General features: G+C 62.7%; 1 protein-coding gene across 1 annotated transcript; it reads left to right on the forward strand.

The window, feature by feature from the left end:
* Positions 1-1,869: 1,869 nt before the first annotated feature.
* LOC134507692 (signal-induced proliferation-associated 1-like protein 3) lies at positions 1,870-21,088 on the forward strand. Its single transcript, XM_063318508.1, is given in 16 exon segments — positions 1,870-1,973; positions 3,648-3,720; positions 5,333-5,387; positions 10,211-10,612; positions 10,614-11,772; positions 13,050-13,180; positions 13,317-13,505; positions 13,617-13,791; positions 13,903-14,006; positions 14,117-14,274; positions 15,302-15,878; positions 16,053-16,327; positions 18,337-18,579; positions 20,357-20,515; positions 20,654-20,765; positions 20,963-21,088. Coding segments are annotated over 13 exon segments (3,522 nt in total). The 5' UTR covers positions 1,870-1,973; positions 3,648-3,720; positions 5,333-5,387; positions 10,211-10,408; the 3' UTR covers positions 20,999-21,088.
* The last annotated feature ends 754 nt before the right edge of the window (positions 21,089-21,842 follow it).

The raw sequence follows: 21,842 nt of genomic DNA on the forward strand, positions 1-21,842 counted from the left end.
CCCCCCACGCACCCCCTCCACCCCACATCGTGCCTTCACTTCTGGGGGGGCCACGCTGCCCCACAACCCTCTGTGTGTTGTCGTCCCCCCCCCGCCCCCCCCCGCGGACCTGGGGGGGGGAGGGGGAGATTTTGGGGGGGCCCCCCCTTGATGCCAAAGCCCCCCCCCCATAAAACCCCCCTTTTCCTCTCTGCTTTGTGCCCTGTGGTTTTTTGCCCCCCCCCCCGCCACCGCCAGTGTCATTCTATGGGGTGGGGGGCGTACCCCATAGCGTACACCCCCTATAGCTGCCCCCCCAGCCCCTATAGCTGCCCCCCAGACACCTGTAGCTGCCCCCCTATCCCCTATAGGTGCCCCCCCAGCCCCTATAGCTACCCCCCCAGACCCCTATAGCTGCCCCCCTCCCCTACAGCTGCCCCCCCATCCCCTATAGCTCCCCCCAGCCCCCCATAGCTGCTCCCCATCTCCCCTATAGCTACTCCCCCAGCCCCTATAGCTACTCCCCAGCCCCCTATAGCTGCCCCCTAGCCCCTATAGCGACCCCCCCAGACCCCAATAGCTGCCCCCCCATCCCCTATAGCTCACCCCAGCCCCCCATAGCTGCCCCCCAGCCCCTATAGCTACCCCCCCAGCCCCCTATAGCTGCCCCCTAGTCCCTATAGCTACCCCCCCAGACCCCAATAGCTGCCCCCATTCCCTATAGCTGCCCCCCCATCCCCTATAGCTCCCCCCAGCCCCTATAGCTACCCACCCCCAGCCCCCTATAGCTCCCCCCAGCCCCTATAGCTCCCCCCGGCCCCTATAGCTCCCCCCCCATCCCCTATAGCTCCCCCCAGCCCCCTATAGCTACCCCCCCAGCCCCCTATAGCTCCCCCCGGCCCTATAGCTGCCCCCCCTCGTCCCGGGAAGGGGGGGGGCTCCCCATGTTCCCGGGTGGTGGTGGGGGGGGTCGGTCTCGGTGCCTCCTGGGCAAGGGTGGGGGGGACACGCACACGCGTGTGCACACGCAGGACTGGGGGGGGGGGCTGACGGACGAGGCACGGACACGCAGCCGGACACGCATGTGCACTGCCAGAGACACGCGTGTACACACAGCCGGACACGCGTGTGCACTGCCAGAGACACGTGTGTGCACTGCCAGAGACACGCGTGTACACGCAGCCGGACACACGTGTACACGCAGCCGGACACGTGTGTGCACTGCCAGAGACACGCGTGTGCACAGGCAGACACATGTACACACAGCTGGACACGCGTGTGCCCTGCCAGAGACACGCGTGTGCACAGCAGGACACACATGTACACGCAGCTGGACACGCATGTGCACCACCAGAGACGCATGTGCGCAGCCGGACACGCGTGTGCGCAGCCGGACACACATGTACACACAGCTGGACATGCGTGTGCACTGCCAGAGACACGTGTGCGCAGCCGGACACGCGTGTGCACACAGCCGGACATGTGTGTGCACAGCAGGACACACATGTACACGCAGCCGGACACGCGTGTGCACCGCCAGAGACACGTGTGCGCAGCCGGACATGTGTGTGCACAGCCGGACACACATGTACACGCAGCCGGACACGCGTGTGCACCGCCAGAGACACGCGTGTGCGCAGCCTGACACGCGTGTGCACCGCCAGGAGCCGCTCCCGCCCGCGCCCTCTATGCAAATGAACCGCCCGCGCCCCGGCCAATCAGAGACGCGAGCGTGGGCGGGGCCACCTCCCCGCCCTCCGGGCTTTCCCTTCCCTTCCCTCCCCCCGCTCCAAACCCAACCAGGGCGCGGCCCCTTTAAGAGCCTTCCGAAGCCACGCCCCCTCCCCGCAAAAGACCCCCGCCCTCCCCTCCAGGCCGCGCCCCCCCTCCCTCCAGGCCACGCCCCTCCCGCCGCCGCCGCCGCGCGCGCCGGCCGCAGGCTGCCCTCGCGCCGCTCGCAGCCCCCCGATTGGCCCGTGCCCGCGCGCCGCCGGGTGAGTGACCCCCCCCCCCCCGCCCCCCAACGCGCCTCGCGCCGCCTCAGTCTCCCCCGGAGGCCCGGGGGGGACGGACGGGGAACCGGTGTGCTGCCGCGGCCGCCGCCGCCTCCTGTCAGGGCGGGCCCGGGCCTTGGGCCTGGGGCCTGGGCCTGGCCTTGGGCCTGGACCGGGCGGCGGGAGGGTCCCCCGGGCAGCCTCCGGCTTCCTCCTGCCGGCCGGAGGGCGGGGGACGGCGCTGCCGGGAGTTGGAGGCTTGGGGTACGGCCTGGGGCGGGTGGGGGGTGGGGATGGGTGGGGATTGGGGGGGGGGGGAGGGGACTACAACTCCCAGCGGCCCCTGCGCGGGGAGGGGGGACGGGGGGGTGTGTTGGAGGGAGAGGCCTGGGGGTTTGGGGGGGCCCTGGGGCTTCGCGGGAGAGGCCTGGGGCTTGGGGGGGGGCGGGTTTTGCGGGGCTTGTGGCTTTGAGGGGGGAGGGAGGCCTTGGTCTTGGTAGGGGGGGAGGTTGGAGCTTCTGGGGGGGATCTGGGGGGGCCGCGGGCGTTGAGGGGGGAGAGAGGCCTTGGCCTTGGTGGAGGGGGGGGGTTGGGGGGTTCTGGCGGGGCCCTGGGGCTTTGTGAGGAGCAGGGAGAGGCCTGGGGCTTCAGGGGGGGTTGAGGTTTTGGGGGGGGGACGACTTTTGGGGGGGGGGGTGTCCGTGAGCTTGGGGGGGGAGGGAGGCCTTGGCCTTGGTGGAGGAGGGGGTTTGGGGGGGCCTTGGCACTTCTAGGGGGGGCCCTGGGGCTTCATGAGGAGCAGGGAGAGGCCTGGGGATGTGGGGGGGGGCTTAGCCTTCGTGGAGGGGGGGTTTGGGGGGGCCGTGGGGCTTTGTGAGGATGGGGGGGGGAGATTTGGGGGGGGCTGCGGCTTTTTGGGGGGGGGAGGCCTTGGCCTTGGCGGAGGAGGGGGTTTGGGGGGGGCTTGGGGTTTCATTGCGGGGGGGGAGGCCTTGGCCTTTGTGCAGGGGGGTTTGGGGGGGTCCTGGGGTTTCATTGGGGTGGGGGGAGAGACCTTTGGTTCCGGGGGGGCCCTGGGCCTTCTTGGGGGGGGGGAACTTAGGGGGGCGGGGGGCTTTGTTGTGGGGGGGAGAGGTCTGAGGCCTGGCAGGGGGGAACTGGGGATTCATGGGGGGCTTATGTGGTCGTTGGGGGGGGGGGGGCTGGTGCACTTGGGGTCCTATGGAGGCCTGTCCCCCCTTTTTTTGGGGGGGGGGGGGGGCGGAACGACCCTTTGCGTGCCCTGTGGTGGGGCTTCCCCCCGCAATGAGGGGGGAACGATGCCATCAAGGGGGTCACCCCCCACCACCACCCCCCCCCCTTGGACTCTTGCAGGGAGCAGATATTGGGGGGGGGCACCCCCTTATGGCCCACCCCAACCTGCCCTAATTCAAATTTGGGGGGGGGGGGGGGGGCGGGGAACGACACACACACGATTGGCCCAAACCTACGGGTTTGTGTGGAGTTTTGCCTTATTTTATCGAATTTTAAATAAAAAAAAAAACCCCACTGATGTCAGCGAGGGGCTGGGGGCGGGGGGGGGCGGAATTTCACACCAGGGTGCAAAGGCTTTAATGAACCCCCCCCGCCTCGTTAGGAGAAGCTTCATTAATATCTTTTTTTTCCCCTCCACAGCGCTCGACGGGGAACAAATCCGCGTGGAGAAGGCAGCCCGCTTCTTTTTTAAGGTTAAACCACGTGGTTTTGGGTACGTCGCAGGGCTGGGGGGGGGTGGAACCCAGAACTTGTATTTTTTGAGGGAGGGGGGACGGCAATATTTCCCACCAGCACTCGCTCGGTGTAATAACGTTATAAATATAACTATAAAATCAAGGTTTTATTAAGATTAAACTTCATTCTGCCTCCCAAATTCCCCTTTAAAAAGCTGTTCCGCTGGAATTATGGTTTGTTTGTTTTTTTAAAGGGGGGGGGGGGAATAGAGCCAGAAATGCCCCCCAAACCCCCAGATTTCCCCCCGAAAACCCAGCCGGGGTTTGCCTGAGCGCCGAAGCGAAACCGGCGCCGGATTATTCCCTTTGTCCCCGGTGTAAATAGGATTTGTTTGATGACCGGGGGGGGGGGGGGGGGCGCACGCAGATCACAAAAAGCGGGGTTTATTTTTCCTGGTTTAGGGGTAAAAAAAAAAAAAAAAAGGGTTTATTTGGGGCGATTTTGGGGGCGGGGGAGCCCGCGCAGGTGCCACGTCGGCAGGAGCGTCGGGCAAATAATAATAAAAACTAATAAAAACCCCTCCCCGAGCGTTGCGAAGCCGCCTCCCGCCGAGCAATTAAAAGCAGGGAAACGATGGGGATATTATGCAAATGAGCCTGGGGCAGCGTTTTTGGGGGGGGGGGGGGGGAATGGGACGCACGACCCCGAATTTCCTAATTTTCACCCCTGAAAAGAACCAACCAAAACCCCCCAAAACCGGCTGCGAAATCTTCCTGCGGGTTGTTTTTGTTGGTGGGGGTGGGGTTTTTTTTTTTTCGTTTTTTTGGAGGGGGGGAGGGGGGTGTTTCGTTTTTAATTATTTAATTTTATTTTCCTTTTTTTTTTTTTTTTTTTTAATTAAATCCCCGGCGTCGAACTCGCCTCGTCCTGACCTATTTGCGAGGCCGAGGCCGGCCTCGCCTAACGAAGCGCTGCTAATGAGGAGCCGCTGAACGAGCTTCGCTCCAGAGACCCGCAGCCTCGCGAGGGGCCTTTTTGGGGTTTATTCAGGAATCGGGGGCGGGGGGGGGGGCACCCACCTCCACCTGCCCCCCCTGCCACTCCCCCCCCGTTCATTTCACTGCTAAAAAAACCCCAATTTACCTTAATTTCTGGCCGCTAACAAGGCCGCTGGTGCTCACCGGCTTGGTGGGTTTTGGAGGGGGGGGGCGGGGAATAGGATTTGGGGTGTTTTTTTGGAGGGGGGGGGCGTGGATTTGGCTGCGCTTCCCCTCCTGGTTTCGGCAGGTCGGGTCTTGCTCGGCTGGGCTGGCTTTGCCTGCCGCTCTTATCTCCTCGCGGTCGCTTTTGAGGGTTTATTTATCATTTTTTGGGGGGGTTTTATTGATGGTTTTGGGGTTGGTTGTTGGTTGTTTTTTTTTTTTTGCGGCTCAGAAATCCCAAATCCCGCCAAAAAAAAAAAAATTCCCAATAACGGTGTTGGGGGAAACTTGAGGCTTTGCCCCGTTTTTAACGGCGCTCCGGGAAGCGGCTCGAGTCGCCGGCGCTGACGTCGACCCACCCTTTTGTTTAACTTTAATCGTTTTTTGTGTTTGGTGTTTTTTTTGGTTTTTTTTTGTTTTTGTTTTTTTTTTTCCCTTTTCATCCAGAATTTTTTCCCCGAAATTCGGACGCCCGGGAAGGCCGTAAGAGCTTCATCCCCCGGTAAGGATCTCCGCCTTCCTCCTCTTCCTCGCGGCTCTTCCAACCTCTCTCCCCTCCGGGCGAGGATTACAGCTCGCCCGACGTGTTTTTACAGCCTTAAAGTTCAAAAAAAAAAAAAAAAAAAAAATAGAGATTTAACTCCGCCAAGGGGCCAAATCCGAGGGGCGGGGCTACCTCTAACGAGCTCCTTCGTTCCGCGTGCTAATTGATTAAAATATCCCGGGGTTTGGGGGCTAATTCCGTCCTCGGTCGTTGCCATCCCGGAGCGGAATAGCCGGGATTTCGGCGTTGACGCCTTCCCGGCAGCTCAGGCAAGTAGGAATTTGTCCTCCTTTATGGCCGCGTTGAAAAACCCTTTCGTTTGATTAGCGTTAATTAAGGCGTCTCCATCAGATAAAGCGGGGAGGCGATGGATCGCCTCGGCCCGATCCCGGTTTTATCCCCCCCTTTTTTTTTTTATTTTATTTTTTTTTTATTGCGTTCTCGTTGCCCGGTAATGGGGATCATTTGGCTTTAACCACCCCCTAATTAAGCGCAGAGTTGCCAACCTCTTCGTTAATTGCTTGACTAATTTCTTCTCTGCCTCGGCCATCGGTCGCTCTGAGGCTTGGCTGGTTTTGCCTCTGGACGAGCGTTGGGAAAGCCCAATTAAACCCCCCCCAAACACCTTTTTGGGGCGGTTTTATCCCAAAAAAACTCCTGGGATAAGGTTGTTGTTTTTTGTTTTTTTGCCCCCGGGAAGCGTTGCTTCATCCCACCCCCCGGCAAAGAGCCGGTGGGGAATTTTGGGGTGATTTTGATCTTTTTTGGGCCCAACCGGGGAGGCAGGGAGGATTAAATCGTTATTTTTAATTGGAAATAGGGTCGGACTTTTTCCCTCCGGCCGAAGGAGACGTCTTCGGTTAAAAAAGAGTTAAAAACTGACGCTTAATTTATCAAAAAGCCTGTGGTTAATAATTAAAACCTTTTTCCCTCCCCCCCGCCTCAGCTTCTCGTTAGCCGGGAAGGGCTGGGTCATGTGCAAGTTACAGCTGCGGCTCCGGAGCAGCAGGATTGGGCTCAAAAATCCCAATTTTGGGAGCGGGATTGATCCGAGGTTGAGGGGGGGGGAGGCGTTATTTAAGCCATTTCCCCGATTTATTACCCCAAATTACGTGGGGAGCCACGAAGCGCCGGGAGCCCTTCGAAGGACCCGGCTCTTCCTCGTCTTCGTCTCGTTGGCAAGAGATTAAACGAGATTATTTCAAGAAGGGGATTAAAACCAGGAGGTTTTGGGGGTATTTTTTCCCGGAATTGGGGGTGTCGCGGCGTGAGAATCGGCACAGGGCGATGGCGGAACCCCCTTAAGGTTAGGTTTAAATCCCTGAATCTGGTTATTTTTCCCCCTCTCTGCTGAATTTTAAGTCGAAATTCCCATAATTTGGTGTCTTTTTCCTACCGGGAGCGGTATACGGCTGGATTTAATTAATCACCCTCCGCTTCGCCCCGGTTTTTGGGGCAAAAAGCCGGGATTTGGTACAAGCTGATGTCTATTTGGAGGGGTGACGATGGCGGGCGATGCTGCGGTTTGGGGGAAAAGCGTCGACGTTTTGCGGGAATAATCCCAAACCCTTTAAATTTCCAGGTAAAGGGCATTTAGAAATCACTTCCCAACATTTATTTTGCTGATTTTTTTTTTTTTTTTTTTTTAGCTTATTTTGAGTCGTTCCTTCCCGGATTCAGCCAAAAAAGAGGGTTTTGAGGTGCCGCGTCCTTGTGATAACCAGGCAGGAGGAGTTTTCTTTGGAAAATGAGGGGTTTTGGGGATTTTTTTAGAAATGAGAGAGAAATGTGTGTATTTCGCAAATATATCGTTACCCTCGGAGGAGCCGGGGAAGGGGAGGTTGATGCCGAGGCCCCAAAATTGGGCGTTGTCCCCCCCAAAAAAGTCATCAAACCTCAGCTGGGAGCCCCGATATTGTTGGTGAGAGCCAACCTGGCCGCCGGCGATGTTCCTCCGAGGAGATCTTGCCTTCGTACCCGCTGCCCGCTCGTTAGGCTGCGTTTAATTAAGGCTTTCGGGTATTGATTTTTAACAGTCCCCTCCCAACAGATGTCCTTTTAGGCGGCTTGGGGCGTAATTAGCGGGGATTAGACGAGCGCCGGACAGGAGAGGAGGCAGGTTAATGCCAACCGCAGACGGGTTAATGCTTCTCCGTCCGTCTGTCCGTCCCCATCCCGCCGGGGTGGGCGGCCTCGGGGTTCTTCTTCCCCGGGGGAGGAAGCGAAGCGGGGGCCGGCAAACCAGGAACGCTGGCTGAGGGCTCAAGAGCTTTTGCAGTGGTCGCTCTTCCCGCGACTCTTGGGCGGATGGACGTCAAGGAGCGAAATGTAGGAGCGTGCGACTTCTCCCAGTGTAGGAGAAGATCAGGGTCAAGACCGCCTGAGGGGCCTCAAGAGGTGGAAGTCTACATGGTTCAAGGTCACCTGAGGAACCTCAAGAGGTCCAGGTCCTCCATATTTCAGGACCACCTGAGGAACCTCAAGAAACGGAAGTCTACGTGGTCCAAGGCCACCTGAGGAACCTCAAGAGGCAGAAGTTACATATCTCAAGATGACATGAGCAACCTCAACAGATAGAATTCTACGTATCTCAAGACCACCTGAGGAACCTCAAGAGATGGAAGCCTACGTGGCTCAAGACCACCTGAGGAACCTCAAGAGGTAGAAGTTATGTATCTCAAGACGGCATGAGGAACCTCAACAGATCAAAATCTACGTGTCTCAAGACCACCTGAGGAACCTCATGAGATGGAAGTCTACATGGTCCAACGCCACCTGAGGAACCTCAAGAGGTAGAAGGTACATATCTCAAGATGACATGAGGAACCTCAACAGATAGAAGTCTACATATCTCAAGACCACCTGAGGAGCCTCAAGAGACACAGGTCTACGTATCTCAAGACCATCTGAGGAACCTCAAGAGGTAGAAGTTACATATCTCAAGAGGACATGAGGAACCTCAACAGATAGAAGTCTACATATCTCAAGACCACCTCAGGAACCTCAAGAGAGAGAAGTTACGTATCTCAAGACAACATGAGGAGCCTCAAGAGATGGAAGTCTACATATTTCAAGACCACCTGAGGAACCCCAAGAGATACGGGGCACATCTACTGGTGAGCGCTCACCTGCGGTTCTCCTCAGGGTTCAATTCAATATATTGGTGGACAAGGTGGGAGTTGGAGTTCGCTGGTGACACCCAACCGGGAGGTGCTCTCGACCCACCGGAGGGACGAGAGGTCTCACAGGAGGACCTGGATAGATGGGACCATCGGGCAATGGCTTTAATAACGCTTCAACTCTTCTCCAGCCGGGAATTGGTCAGGACCAGGTGATTGGGTGGGTCCCTTCCAACCGAGATGGACTATTCGAAGTCCATGAGGTGCGTCCCAGAGACCTGCGGGAACCGGTTGACGGAGCTGCCAAGCTCCTCTTCCATGAAAGTCCTGGCAGGCAGGTGAGGTCCCCGGTGATGGAGAAAGGGCAAGTCCGGCCTGACCAACCTTCTACGATGGAGCGACGACGTCAAAGATGGCACCAAGCTGTGCGGCGCGGTTGACACACCTGAGGGACCTGGAGAAGTGGGTCCATGTGACCCTTGTGAGGTTCCACCAGGGCAAACGCAAGGTCCTGCAGCTGGGTCGGTATCCGTCCAGGCTGGGGGATGAAGGGATGGAGAATGGAGAAGGACTTGGGGCTACTGGTGGATGAAAAGCCCGGGAAGCCGACCGGATCCTGGGCTAGAGCAGAAGAAGAGCAGCCAATAGGTTAAGGGAGGTGAGATCCCACCTGGGGCGTCGCGTCCTGGGGATCCTAGAAGGACACGGACCTTCAGAGGAGGCCACGGAGATGGTCGGAGGGGGCTGGTCAACGTGGAGAGATGGTTGGAGGGGGCTGGTCAACGGGGAGAGATGGTTGGAGGGGGCTGGTCAATGCGGAGAGATGGTTGGAGGGGCTTGGTCAACGCGGAGAGATGGTCGGAGGGGCTTGGTCAGTGCGGAGAGATGGTCGGAGGGGCTTGGTCAGTGCGGAGAGATGGTCGGAGGGGGCTGGTCAACGCGGAGAGATGGTCGGAGGGGGCTGGTCAACGCGGAGAGATGGTCGGAGGGGGCTGGTCAACGGGGAGAGATGGTCGGAGGGGGCTGGTCAACGGGGAGAGATGGTCGGAGGGGGCTGGTCAACGCGGAGAGATGGTCGGAGGGGCTTGGTCAACGCGGAGAGATGGTCGGAGGGGGCTGGTCAACGCAGAGAGATGGTCGGAGGGGGCTGGTCAACGCAGAGAGATGGTCGGAGGGGCTTGGTCAACGCGGAGAGATGGTCGGAGGGGCTTGGTCAACGCGGAGAGATGGTCGGAGGGGGCTGGTCAACGCAGAGAGATGGTCGGAGGGGGCTGGTCAACGCGGAGAGATGGTCGGAGGGGCTTGGGCAACGCGGAGAGATGGTCGGAGGGGCTTGGTCAAGGCGGAGAAGGCTCCAGGTAGACCTCGTGGTGGCCTTCTGGTTGTGCTAGGTCACGGCGGAACGGTTTTTAAGCTAAAAAAAGGGAAAATTCAGACCCGATCTAACGAAGAAACGTGTTCTGATGGTGGCGGTGAGGTTGCCCCGTCACTGGAAGGGTTCAAGGTCAAGTTGGCCGGGCCTCGGAGCGACCTGCTGTAGTTGAAGATGGACTCGATGGACCATTAATGGTCCTTTTCCCCCCCCTCCACCCCCCAAACCCATCTTCGGTTTGATGCGAAACCCGGCGCGCGACTCACCTTCTCCTCTTCCCCCCGCTGCAGGATGGCCCGGCAGACGCGGCAGCGCCCGGCGTGAGCCCCCGGCAGCGTGCAGAACCATGCGGCAGCGTCGCGGCGAAGCCGGCCGTCGCGGCGTTTCGCTGGCCGGCAACCGGTCGGCGGCGACCGAAGCCGACCCGGCGTTTCGGCGACGACGGCAATGAGCGGCCTCCTCCCCTCGCCGCGGCTCGGCTCCGGACCATGAGCTCCCACCGCCCTCCCCGGCACGACGGCGTCGATGCCGAGAGTTGCCCGCCGGCGTTCTGGCAGCAAAATGGCAACGTGCCCACGGCGGGAGGCGAAACCCCTCGTCCGGCCCCCGCCACGCCGGCCGTGCCCAAAATGGGGGTGCGCGCCCGTATCGCCGACTGGCCCCCCAAAAGAGACGCCGCCAAGGACCCCCCCCGTCGGCGCCGGCACGTGCCGGGATGCCGCTGGCAACCGGGATGCCGCGGCCAACCGGGATGCGGCTTGTTGCCGGGGTTTTGCCGGCGGGCAGCAGCCCCTCGCCGGCGTTTCGGGCTTCAAAGCCCTTCACCGTTTGGCGCGGCGCCGTTCCAAGGACGTGGAATTTCAGGAAGGGTGGCCCCGCTCCCCGGCGAGGGGTTTGGCACCGTTGCGTCACCGGAGCAGCAGCGAGGTGACGTTGAGCGAGTGCGATCCGGAGGAGGCCACGGAACCGAGGGGAGGCACCGGGCTCTTCCGGGAATATGGTAGCACCTCTTCCATCGATGTCCAAGGAATCTCGGAGCAAAGCTTCTTTGATATGCTCAACGAATTTCGGACCAAGAAGCCGGATCGCCGAGCCGTCACGCCGGAACGCCTCGGGGAAGCCGGTTTTCCACCGGGATCGTATCCCGGCATGAAGACGGAAGGGAGGAGGGATGAACCGTCGGTGCAATCCAAGGAAAAACCCCGCAGGAGGTGTCCCAAAGGCGACGCCGGCGGCGATTCCATCTTCAAAAAACTCCGGAGCGGCCGAAACGACGGCGAACTGGGCAAAGAGACGGAAGAACCGCGACCGCCGGAACCGGGCAAGGCCTGGGTGTGCCAAAAGAGCTTCGCCCACTACGACGTGCAGAGCATGCTCTTCGACCTCAACGCCGTGGCCGTCAACCGTGCCGTGGTAGCCCAACGCCGTAACACCACCACCGGCGCCTCGGCGGCTTCGGCGGCCACCGTTCGGGCCGGCGGGTTGGGAGGGTCGGATCCGGCTTTCGCCAGCACCGAGGACCTGAACTGTAAAGAGAATTTGGAGCACGACGTGGGGGACAACACCAGCAACGAGCTTCTCCTCAGCTGCCCCCATTTCCGCAACGAGATCGGCGGCGGCGCCGAAAGGAACGTCAGCTTCTCCAAAGCCTCGACGGGTTCGCCGGGGTTAGCCGCCGCCGACGGCGGGACGTTCCCCGAATCCCTCCTCGCCTTCCGGCCCACCAACGCCGGCGTTTCGGTGCTGGAGGTCCCCAAGGAGCTGCAGAGGAACCCCAACCGCCTCAAACATTACAGCGTGGAGCACGTCGACCTCGGCGCTCGCTATTACCGGGACCATTTCCATGGCAAAGGTATTTCGGGGGGGGGGGGTGGGTGGGGGGGGGAGAGGGGGACGCCGGTGCTGCCCCCTCGTGTCCCCCGTGGCCCCCAGATCCTTCCTGGGTGGCAGGGGAGGGGCGGGGGCGGGGGGCGCCCCCACCTCCATCCTCCTTCCCCGTTATGGCAGCAAAGGGCACGGTGATGGCACCCCCCTGTCCCGTCCCCCGCCCTGGCTCCTCCATGTCCCCATCCCCCCCCCCCCACCCCATGTCCCCCCCCGCTGCCCCACCTCCTTTGTGTCCCCCCCCCCCCGTGTGTCCCCCCCTGGCTCCTTTGTGTCCCCCTGCCCGCCTCCGGCTCCTCCATGTCCCCGTGTCCCCTCCATCGTGTCCCCGCCGTGTCCCGTCCCTTCCACCCCCCGACTCCTCCGTTGTGTCCCCCCCGGCCCCATGTCCCATTGTCAGTGTCCCGTCCCGTCCCCCCCCGCCCCGCCCCAGCTCCTCCGTCGTGTCCCTCCTGTGTCCCCCACATCCCCCATCGTGCCCCCCTGGTTCCTCTCTCCCCCCTCCCCGCCACCCCTGTCCCCCAGCTCATCTGTCCCCCCCCCACATCGTGTCATCGTCCCCTGGCTCCTTTGTCCCCCTCAACGTGTCTTTGTGTCCCGTGTCCCCCCCCCCCAACCTCCTCTGTCTCCCTTGTCGTGTCCCCTGGCTCCTGTCCCCCCCATTGTATCTTCATGTCCCCCCTGTCCCCCAGCTCCTCTGTCCCCCCTATTCCTGTCCCCTGGCTCTTCCGTCCCCCCCCTTGTGTCTTCGTGTCCCCCCCGTAGCCCCTCTGTCCCCTTTGTCGTGTCCCCTGGCTCCTCTGTCCCCCCCCCTTGTGTCTTCGCGTCCCCCCCCTTGTGTCTTCGCGTCCCCCCCGTAGCTCCTCTGTCCCCTTTGTCGTGTCCCCTGGCTCCTCTGTCCCCCCCCTTTTGTCTTCATGTCCCCCCCCCCCTTTTGTCTTCATGTCCCCCCCCCCCTTTTGTCTTCATGTCCCTCCTGGCTCCTCTGTCCCCCTCCCTTGTGTCTTCATGTCCCCCCCATAGCTCTTCTGTCCCCCCTCCTTGTGTCTTCGTGTCCCCCCCGTAGCCCCTCTGTCCCCTTTGTCGTGTCCCCTGGCTCCATGTCCCCCCCATTTCCATCCCCCGGCTCCTCTGTCCCCCCCTTTTATGTCCTTATCCGCCCCCCCCCCGCCCCGGGGCCGCTCTGTCCCGTCCGTGTCCCCCCCCCACCCTCCGTGGCTGCTCCATGCCCCCGTCTCCCGGCAGAGCATTCCAACTACTTCGGGGTGGACGAGAAGCTGGGCCCGGTGGCCGTCAGCATCAAACGGGAGAAGCTGGAGGACCACAAGGACCACGGCCCCCAGTACCAGTACAGGATCATCTTCCGAACCAGCGAGGTGCGGCCCCCGCCGGGGGGAGGAAGGGGCTGAAAACCAGTTTGGGACTGGTTTTCCTGCAGAGGCCGTGGGGTTGGGGCGGGGGGCGCTTGGCTGAAGGTTCCCCCACCACCACCACCACCAATTTTTTTCCCAGCTTGTCACCCTGCGGGGCTCCATCCTGGAGGACGCCACCCCCACCACCACCAAGCACGGGACGGTGCGGGGGCTCCCGCTGAAGGACGCCCTGGAATACGTCGTCCCGGAGCTCAACATCCACTGCCTGCGCCTGGCCCTCAGCACCCCCAAGGTCACCGAGCAGCTCCTCAAGCTGGACGAGCAAGGGGTGAGGGGGGGGGACGGCCGGGACGCGGCGGCGGGGAGCCCCGTGGGTGACACATCCCCCCCCCGCCCCCGCCACGCCACCGACGCCGCCTCCTCCCGGGTCTCCCCGCAGCTCTGCCGGAGGCACAAGGTGGGAATTCTCTACTGCAAAGCCGGGCAGAGCTCGGAGGAGGAGATGTACAACAACGAGGAAGCGGGGCCCCCCTTCGAGGAGTTCCTCTCCCTCCTCGGGGAGAAGGTTTGCCTCAAAGCCTTCAGCAAATACGCCGCCCAGTTGGACACCAAGAGTGAGTGACATTGGGGACGCGCTGGCATTGGGCGGGGGGGGGGATGGACACGGACACGACACACACGTATGGGACCTACTTGACCTCCTGCCTCCCCCCCTGGTCCCGCAGCCGACTCCACCGGCACCCACTCCCTCTACACCACCTACCAGGACTACGAAATCATGTTCCACGTCTCCACCATGCTCCCCTACACCCCCAACAACCGGCAGCAGGTAACCAACACCCCCCCCCCCCCCCCCCCCCCCCCGGCAGATTTGGGGTTCTCCGTCCCCTTCCTGCCGCCGGCGCGGCGGTTTGGGGACCGTGTCGTCGTCTCTTCCAGCTGCTGAGGAAGAGGCACATAGGGAACGACATCGTCACCATCATCTTCCAAGAACCCGGAGCTTTGCCCTTCACCCCCCAAAACATCCGCTCCCACTTCCAGCACGTCTTCATCATCGTCCGAGCCCACAACCCCTGCACCGACAACGTCTGCTATAGGTGAGGTGTCCCCCCCCGCCACCCCGGCCCCCGCCGTGTCCGAGGGGCTGCGGCTTCAGGGGTAGGTTGGATATCGGGAACCATTTCGTCACCCAAAAGGGTCGTCCGGCGTTGGAAGAGGCTGCCTGGGGAAGTGGTGGAGTCACCATCCCTGGAGGGGTCGAAAAGGGGTGGTGGAGATGTGGGTGGTGGGACGTGGGTGGTTGAGGCGGTCGGGTTGGTGGGACGTGGTTTGGGGGGTGGTTGAGCGGGGTTGGGTTGCGGGTTGGATTGGGTGGTGGGACCTGGTTGGGTTGGGTTGGGTTGAGAGGTGGGATGTGGTTGGGTGGTGGCGGGACGTGGTTGGGGGGGGTTGAGCGGTGGTGGGACGTGGTTGGGGGGGGGTTGAGCGGTGGTGGGACGTGGTTGGGGGGGGGTTGAGCGGTGGTGGGACGTGGTTGGGGGCGTTGAGAGGTGGGACGTGGTTGGGGGGGGTTGAGCGGTGGTGGGACGTGGTTGAGCGGTGGTGGGACGTGGTTGGGGGGGTTGGGCGGTGGTGGGACGTGGTTGGGGGCGTTGAGAGGTGGGACGTGGTTGAGCGGTGGTGGGACGTGGTTGGGGGGGTTGAGAGGTGGGACGTGGTTGAGCGGTGGTGGGACGTGGTTGGGTTGAGTTGAGAGGTGGGGCGTGGTTGGGGGGGTTGAGAGGTGGTTGAGCGGTGGTGGGACGTGGTTGGGTGGTGGGTCATGGTTGAGTTGAGAGGTGGGACGTGGTTGGGTGGTGGGATGTGGTTGGTGTGCGAGGGCGGCGGGATGGGGAGGGACGCGGTTGGGTTGGGTGATGGGACATGGGTGGTTGAGGTGGTTGGGGTGGTGGGACGCGGGTGGTTGGGGTGGATGGGTGGTGGGACATGGGTGGGTGGTGGGCCTGGCGGCGCTGGGTTAACGGTTGGGCCCGATGATCTTCAAGGTCTTTTCCAACCCAACCGTTTCCATGGTTTCATTAACGCTGGGTGACCCTAACCGGTTCCCTTCTCCGTCCCCCCAAGTGTGGCCGTCACCAGGTCCAAGGACGTCCCACCCTTCGGCCCCCCCATCCCCAACGGCGTCACCTTCCGCAAATCCGACGTCTTCCGAGATTTCTTGCTGGCCAAGGTGATCAACGCGGAGAACGCCGCTCACAAATCGGACAAATTTCACACCATGGCCACGCGGACCCGGCAGGAATATCTGAAGGACCTGGCCGAAAACTGCGTCACCAACACTCCCATCGACTCCGCCGGCAAGTTCAACCTCATCTCCTTGGCTTCCAAGAAGAAGGAGAAGACGAAAGCCCGCGCCGGGGCCGAGCAACACAGCGCGGGGGCCATCGCTTGGCGCGTTTCCGCTCAGGATTTCGCCCGGGGAGCCGAAATCCCGTGCGCTTTGGGTATCTCCAACGAATTCGTGGTCCTCCTGGACCTGGGCGCCAAGGAGGTGGTCTTCAACTGCTTCTGCGGGGACGTCATCGGCTGGACCGCCGACGCTTCCACCGTCAAGATCTTCTACGGCCGAGGAGATCACATCTTCATCCGGGCGGCTGAGGGTGGCCCCGAGGACATCAAGGAGATCGTGCAGAGGTTGAAGGTGAGGCCTCGCCCCCCCTCCCCTGGCATTTGGGTAGGTCCTACTTCAACGCCAAGGGATGGTTTCCAACGCGGAGGAGACGCGGGCGTCGGGGCTGGAGGCGGGGGACTCGGAGCCACCGTAGGGTGGGTGCCAAGACGTCCTCCCCCACCCCGTCCTCCTCCACGTCCCCAGGTGGTGACGGACGGCTGCGAGACAGTGGACATGACCTTGAGGAGGAACGGACTGGGCCAACTGGGTTTCCACGTGAAGTACGACGGCACGGTGGCCGAGGTGGAGGACTACGGCTTCGCCTGGCAGGCCGGCCTGCGGCAGGGCAGCCGCCTGGTGGAGATCTGCAAGGTGGCCGTGGTGACGCTCAGCCACGACCAGATGATCGACCTCCTCCGCACCTCCGTCACCGTCAAGGTCGTCATCATCCCGCCCCACGAGGACGGGGCCCCTCGCAGGTAAAGGGACCCTGGCGGCGGCGGCGGCGCCACCGGCTGGCTTGGGGTGCCGCGGGTGCTGTAGTCACCACCGGCTTTGTGTGCCGTGGGTGCCACCAGCTGCTCGTGCCGTGTGTCGGGAGTGCCACCGGCTTCGCGTGCCGTGGGTGTCAACTGCCACCAGTTTCGTGTGCCACGGGCACCACTGGTTTCGTGTGCCCTGAGCACCGGGCGCCACCGCCTTCACGGTGCCGTGGGTGCCACCAGCTTGGTGTGCCGTGAGCACCGGGTGCCACCGGCTTCACGTGCCGTGGGTGCCAGTTGCTGCCGGGTTCGTGTGCCATCAGCACCGGGTGCCATGAGCACCAGGTGCTGCCGGCTTCGCGTGCCGTGGTTGCCACCAGCTTTGTGTGCCGCGGGTGCCAGGTGCCACCGGCTTCATGTGCCACGGGTGCTGGGTGCCACCAGCTTTGCGTGCTGTGGTTGCCGCTGGCTTCACGTGCCATGGTTGCCACCGGCTTCACGTGCCATGGGTGCCGGCTGCCACCAGCTTCGCGTGCTATGGTTGCCACCGGCTTTGTGTGCTGTGGTTGCCACTGGCTTCATGTGCCATGGGTGCCGGGTGCCACCAGCTTTGCGTGCTGTGGTTGCCACTGGCTTCATGTGCCATGGGGTGCTGGGTGCCACCGGCTTCGCGTGCTGTGGTTGCCACCAGCTTCACATGCTGTGGGTGCTGCCGGCTTCGCGTGCCACGGGCGCTGGGTGCCGCCGGCTTCGCATGCTGTGGGTGCTGGGTGCCACCGGCTTCACGTGCTGTGGTTGCCACCGGCTTCGTGTGCCGCAGGTGCCGGGTGCCACCAGCTTCACGTGCTGTGGTTGCCACCGACTTCGTGTGCCGCAGGTGCTGGGTGCCACTGGCTTCGTGTGCTGTGGTTGCCACCGGCTTCGTGTGCCATGGGTGCCAGGTGCCACCAGCTTCGCGTGCTGTGGGTGCTGCTGGCTTCACGTGCCGTGGTTGCCACCAGCTTCGTGTGCTGTGGCTGCCGGGTGGTGCCAGCTTCGCGTGCTGTGGTTGCCACCGGCTTTGTGTGCCGCGGGTGCCAGGTGCCACTGGCTTCATGTGCCACGGGTGCTGGGTGCCACCAGCTTTGCGTGCTGTGGCTGCCGGGTGGTGCCAGCTTCGCGTGCTGTGGTTGCCACCGGCTTCGTGTGCCGCAGGTGCCAGGTGCCACCGGCTTTGCGTGCTGTGGTTGCCGCTGGCTTCCTGTGCTGTGGTTGCCACCGGCTTCATGTGCCGTGGGTGCTGGGTGCCACCGGCTTCGCGTGCTGTGGTTGCCACTCGCTTCGTATGCCGCAGGTGCCAGGTGCCACCGGCTTCGTGTGCTGTGGTTGCCACCAGCTTCGTGTGCTGCGGGTGCCGGGTGCCACCGGCTTTGCGTGCTGTGGTTGCCGCTGGCTTCCTGTGCTGTGATTGCCACCGGCTTCATGTGCCGTGGGTGCCGGGTGCCACCGGCTTTGTGTGCCGTAGGTGCTGGGTGCCACTGGCTTCACGTGCTGTGGTTGCCACCAGCTTCGCGTGCCGCGGGTGCCAGGTGCCACCGGCTTCGCGTGCCGCAGTTGCCGCTGGCTTCATGTGCCGCGGTTGCCACTGGCTTCATGTGCCGTGGGTGCCGGGTGCCACCGGCTTCGTGTGCTGTGGTTGCCACCGGCTTCACGTGCTGTGGGTGCCGGGTGCCACCAGCTTCGTGTGCTGTGGCTGCCAGGTGCTGCCGTCTTCGCGTGTTGTGGTTGCCACCGGCTTCGCGTGCCGTGGGTGCTGGGTGCCACCGGCTTTCCGTGCTGTGGTTGCCACCGGCTTCGTGTGCCACGGGTGCTGGGTGCCGCTGGCTTCGTGTGCCGCGGTTGCCACTGGCTTCATGTGCCGTAGGTGCCGGGTGCCACCGGCTTCGTGTGCCGTGGTTGCCACCGGCTTCGCGTGCCGTGGTTGCCACCGGCTCGGCGCTAAGCACCGCTGGCCTCCACCTTGGCAGGGGCTGGGCCGAGTCACTGGAGCCGAGCGGCGCGGAGCCGAAGGGGGACGCGGAGAACTTGCCGTCTGGCTACCGCCCGCCCTACCGCAGCAACGCTGGCTGGCAGTGGAGCGGCCCGGCCTCCCACAACACCCCCCCGGCCGGCAAGTGGGCCGAGCCCCCGGGCCACGGGCTGGCCGCGGGCCGGGTGGGCAAGCAGCCCAGCGTGGCCTTCCGCGAGCCGCAGCCACTGCACGGCAAGAGGTGAGGCACCGGGACGGGGACACGGAGGGGACAGTGACAGGGAGGAGGACAAGAGGGAGATGGGGACGGGGACAGGGGCGGGATGAGGATGATGATGGGGACAAGGCCAGCACGGAGGTGGGGACAGGGACGGGATGGGGACAGGGACGGGATGAAGATGATGATGGGGACAAGGCCAGCACGGAGGTGGGGACAGGGACGGGATGGGGACAGGGATGGGATGAAGATGATGATGGGGACAAGGCCGCGACAGGGATGGGGACAGGGACAGGATGGGGACAAGGGCAGCGTGGATACGGGGACAAGGACAGGATGAAGATGGTGATGGGGACAAGGCCACTATGGAGGTAGGGACAGGGACGGGATGAAGATGATGATGGGGACAAGGCCAGTGCGGAGATGGGGACAGGGACAGGATGGGGAACAAGGACAAGATGAAGATGAGGATGGGGACAGGGATGGGATGAAGATGGTGATGGGGACAAGGCCACTATGGTGGTGGTGACAGGGATGGGATGAAGATGATGATGGGGACAAAGCCAGCATGAAGATGGGGACAAGGATGGGATGGGGACGGGGATGGGATGAAGATGATGATGGGGACAGGGATGGGATGAAGGCGATGCTGGGGACGGGGACGGGATGGGGACAGGGATGGGATGAAGATGATGATGGGGACAAGGCCAGCACAGAGATGGGGACGGGATGAGGATGATGACGGGGACAGGGATGAAAGTGATGCTGGGGATGGGGACAGGAATGGGATGAATATGACGAAGGGGACAAGGCCACTATGGAGGTGGGGACAGGGATGGGATGAAGATGATGATGGGACAAGGCCACTATGGAGGTGGGGACAGGGATGGGATGAAGATGATGATGGGGACAAGGCCAGCGCGGAGGTGGGGACAGGGACAGGATGGGGAACAAGGACAAGATGAAGATGAGGATGGGGACAGGGACGGGATGAAGACGATGCTGGGGACAAGGCCAGCACGGAGGTGGGGACAGGGACGGGATGGGGACAGGGATGGGATGAAGATGATGATGGGGACAAGGCCGCGACAGGGATGGGGACAAGGGCAGCATGGAGATGGGGACAGGGATGGGATGAAGATGATGATGGGGACAAGGCCGCGACAGGGATGGGGACAAGGGCAGCGTGGAGATGGGGACAGGGACAGGATGAAGATGATGACAGGGACAGGGACGGGATGAAGATGGTGATGGGGACAAGGCTACTATGGAGGTAGGGACAGGGATGGGATGAAGATGATGATGGGACAAGGCCACTATGGAGGTGGGGACAGGGACGGGATGATGATGATGGCGGGGAGAGGGACGGGATGGGGACAGGAATGGGATGATGATGATGCTGGGGACAGGGATGGGATGAAGGCGATGCTGGGGACAGGATGAGGATGATGACGGGGACAGGGACGGGATGGGGACAGGGACGGGATGAAGATGGCGAAGGGGACAAGGCCACTATGGGGTTGGGGACGGGGACAGGGTGGGGACAGGGATGGGGTGAAGACGATGACGGGGACAGGGACGGGATGAAGGCGATGCCGGGGACGGGGACAGGATGGGGACAAGGGCAGCGTGGAGATGGGGACAGGGACGGGATGAAGACGATGATGGGGACAGGGACGGGATGAAGACGATGCCGGGGACAAGGCCCCGGCCCGGCTCCGCCTTGTGCCACCCCACGGGGTGGCCTCAGCCACCGGTGTGTGTTTGTCCCCCCCCTGCCACCCCTCTGCCCTCCCCCCAGGCCCCTCAGCTTCCCCGACACCCCCCAGCCTTCCTCCTCCTCCTCCTCCTCCTCCTCGCCGGCCGGGCCCGAGCGACCGCAACCTTATCGCCAACCTTCCGGAAGCTTCTCTTCCCCCGTCGGCCCGACTTACGCCCGCTACAAACCCTCGCCCGAGAGGTGGGTGACGGCGGGGCCCCGGCTTCCAAATTGGGGAGAAAAAGGGTCATTTTTGCCCGGGGTGGGGGGGGGGGTGGGGGGGGGGGCGCGGGGGTAGAGTTGGGGGGGGGTGGGTGTTGGTTTTGATGGATTTTGTAGGTACGCGGCCTCGCAGCGGGCGCCCTCGAACCCCCCGACGGCCCTTCCAGCGGGGACTCGTCCTCCGGCGGGTTCAGTAGCCACGAGAGCACCATGGAGCGGCACAAAGCGGGTAAGGGGGGGGGCGACGGCGGCCGGGAAAGGGGGGGGGACACACACCGCCACGGTGCCACCGATGGTGCCATCCCGGCGGCGGCACCAGCCTGGGGTGGTACCGTTCCCCGGTGACGCCGCCGGTGGCGGTTTTTGGCTGGGGCTCGGGGCGGGGGGGGGCTCGGGGGGGGGGAAAAAAACAGGGACTCGTTGCAGAGCCCTTGTGGCACGTGCCGGCGCAGGCCAGGCTAGCGGGCGGCGGTGGGGGCAAGCGGAACGGCCGGCAGGAGCCCACTGGCAAGGAGTCGCCCGGCCGGCAGCCCAGGGTGAGCCCCCCCCCCTTTTTCCTCCATTCCCCCCCCTTTTTCCTCCTTTCCCCCCCCTTTTTCCTCCTTCCCCCCCCCTTTTTCCTCCTTCCCCCCCCCTTTTTCCTCCTTCCCCCCCCTTTTTCCTCCTTCCCCCCCCCTTTTTCCTCCTTCCCCCCCCTTTTTCCTCCTTCCCCCCCCTTTTTCCTCCTTCCCCCCCCTTTTTCCTCCTTCCCCCCCCTTTTCCTCCTTTTCCCCCCCCTTTTCCTCCTTTCCCCCCGCCTTTTCCTCCTTTTCCCCCCCCCTTTTCCCTCCTTTTCCCCCCCCTTTTCCTCCTTTCCCCCCCCTTTTCCTCCTTTCCCCCCCCTTTTCCTCCTTTTCCCCCCCCTTTTCCTCCTTTCCCCCCCCCTTTTCCTCCTTCCCCCCCCCTTTCCTCCTTCCCCCCCCCTTTCCTCCTTCCCCCCCCTTTCCTCCTTCCCCCCCCCTTTCCTCCTTTTCCCCCCCCTTTCCTCCTTTTCCCCCCCCTTTCCTCCTTTTCCCCCCCCTTTCCTCCTTTTCCCCCCCCTTTCCTCCTTTTCCCCCCCCTTTCCTCCTTTTCCCCCCCTTTCCTCCTTTTCCCCCCCCTTTCCTCCTTTTCCCCCCCCTTTCCTCCTTTCCCCCCCCTTTCCTCCTTTCCCCCCCCTTTCCTCCTTTCCCCCCCCTTTCCTCCTTTCCCCCCCCTTTCCTCCTTTCCCCCCCCTTTCCTCCTTTCCCCCCTTTCCTCCTTTCCCCCCCTTTTTCCTCCATTTCTC

The sequence above is a fragment of the Chroicocephalus ridibundus genome, chromosome 26 (assembly GCF_963924245.1).
Source record: "Chroicocephalus ridibundus chromosome 26, bChrRid1.1, whole genome shotgun sequence".
In the NCBI taxonomy this organism is placed as follows: domain Eukaryota; kingdom Metazoa; phylum Chordata; class Aves; order Charadriiformes; family Laridae; genus Chroicocephalus; species Chroicocephalus ridibundus.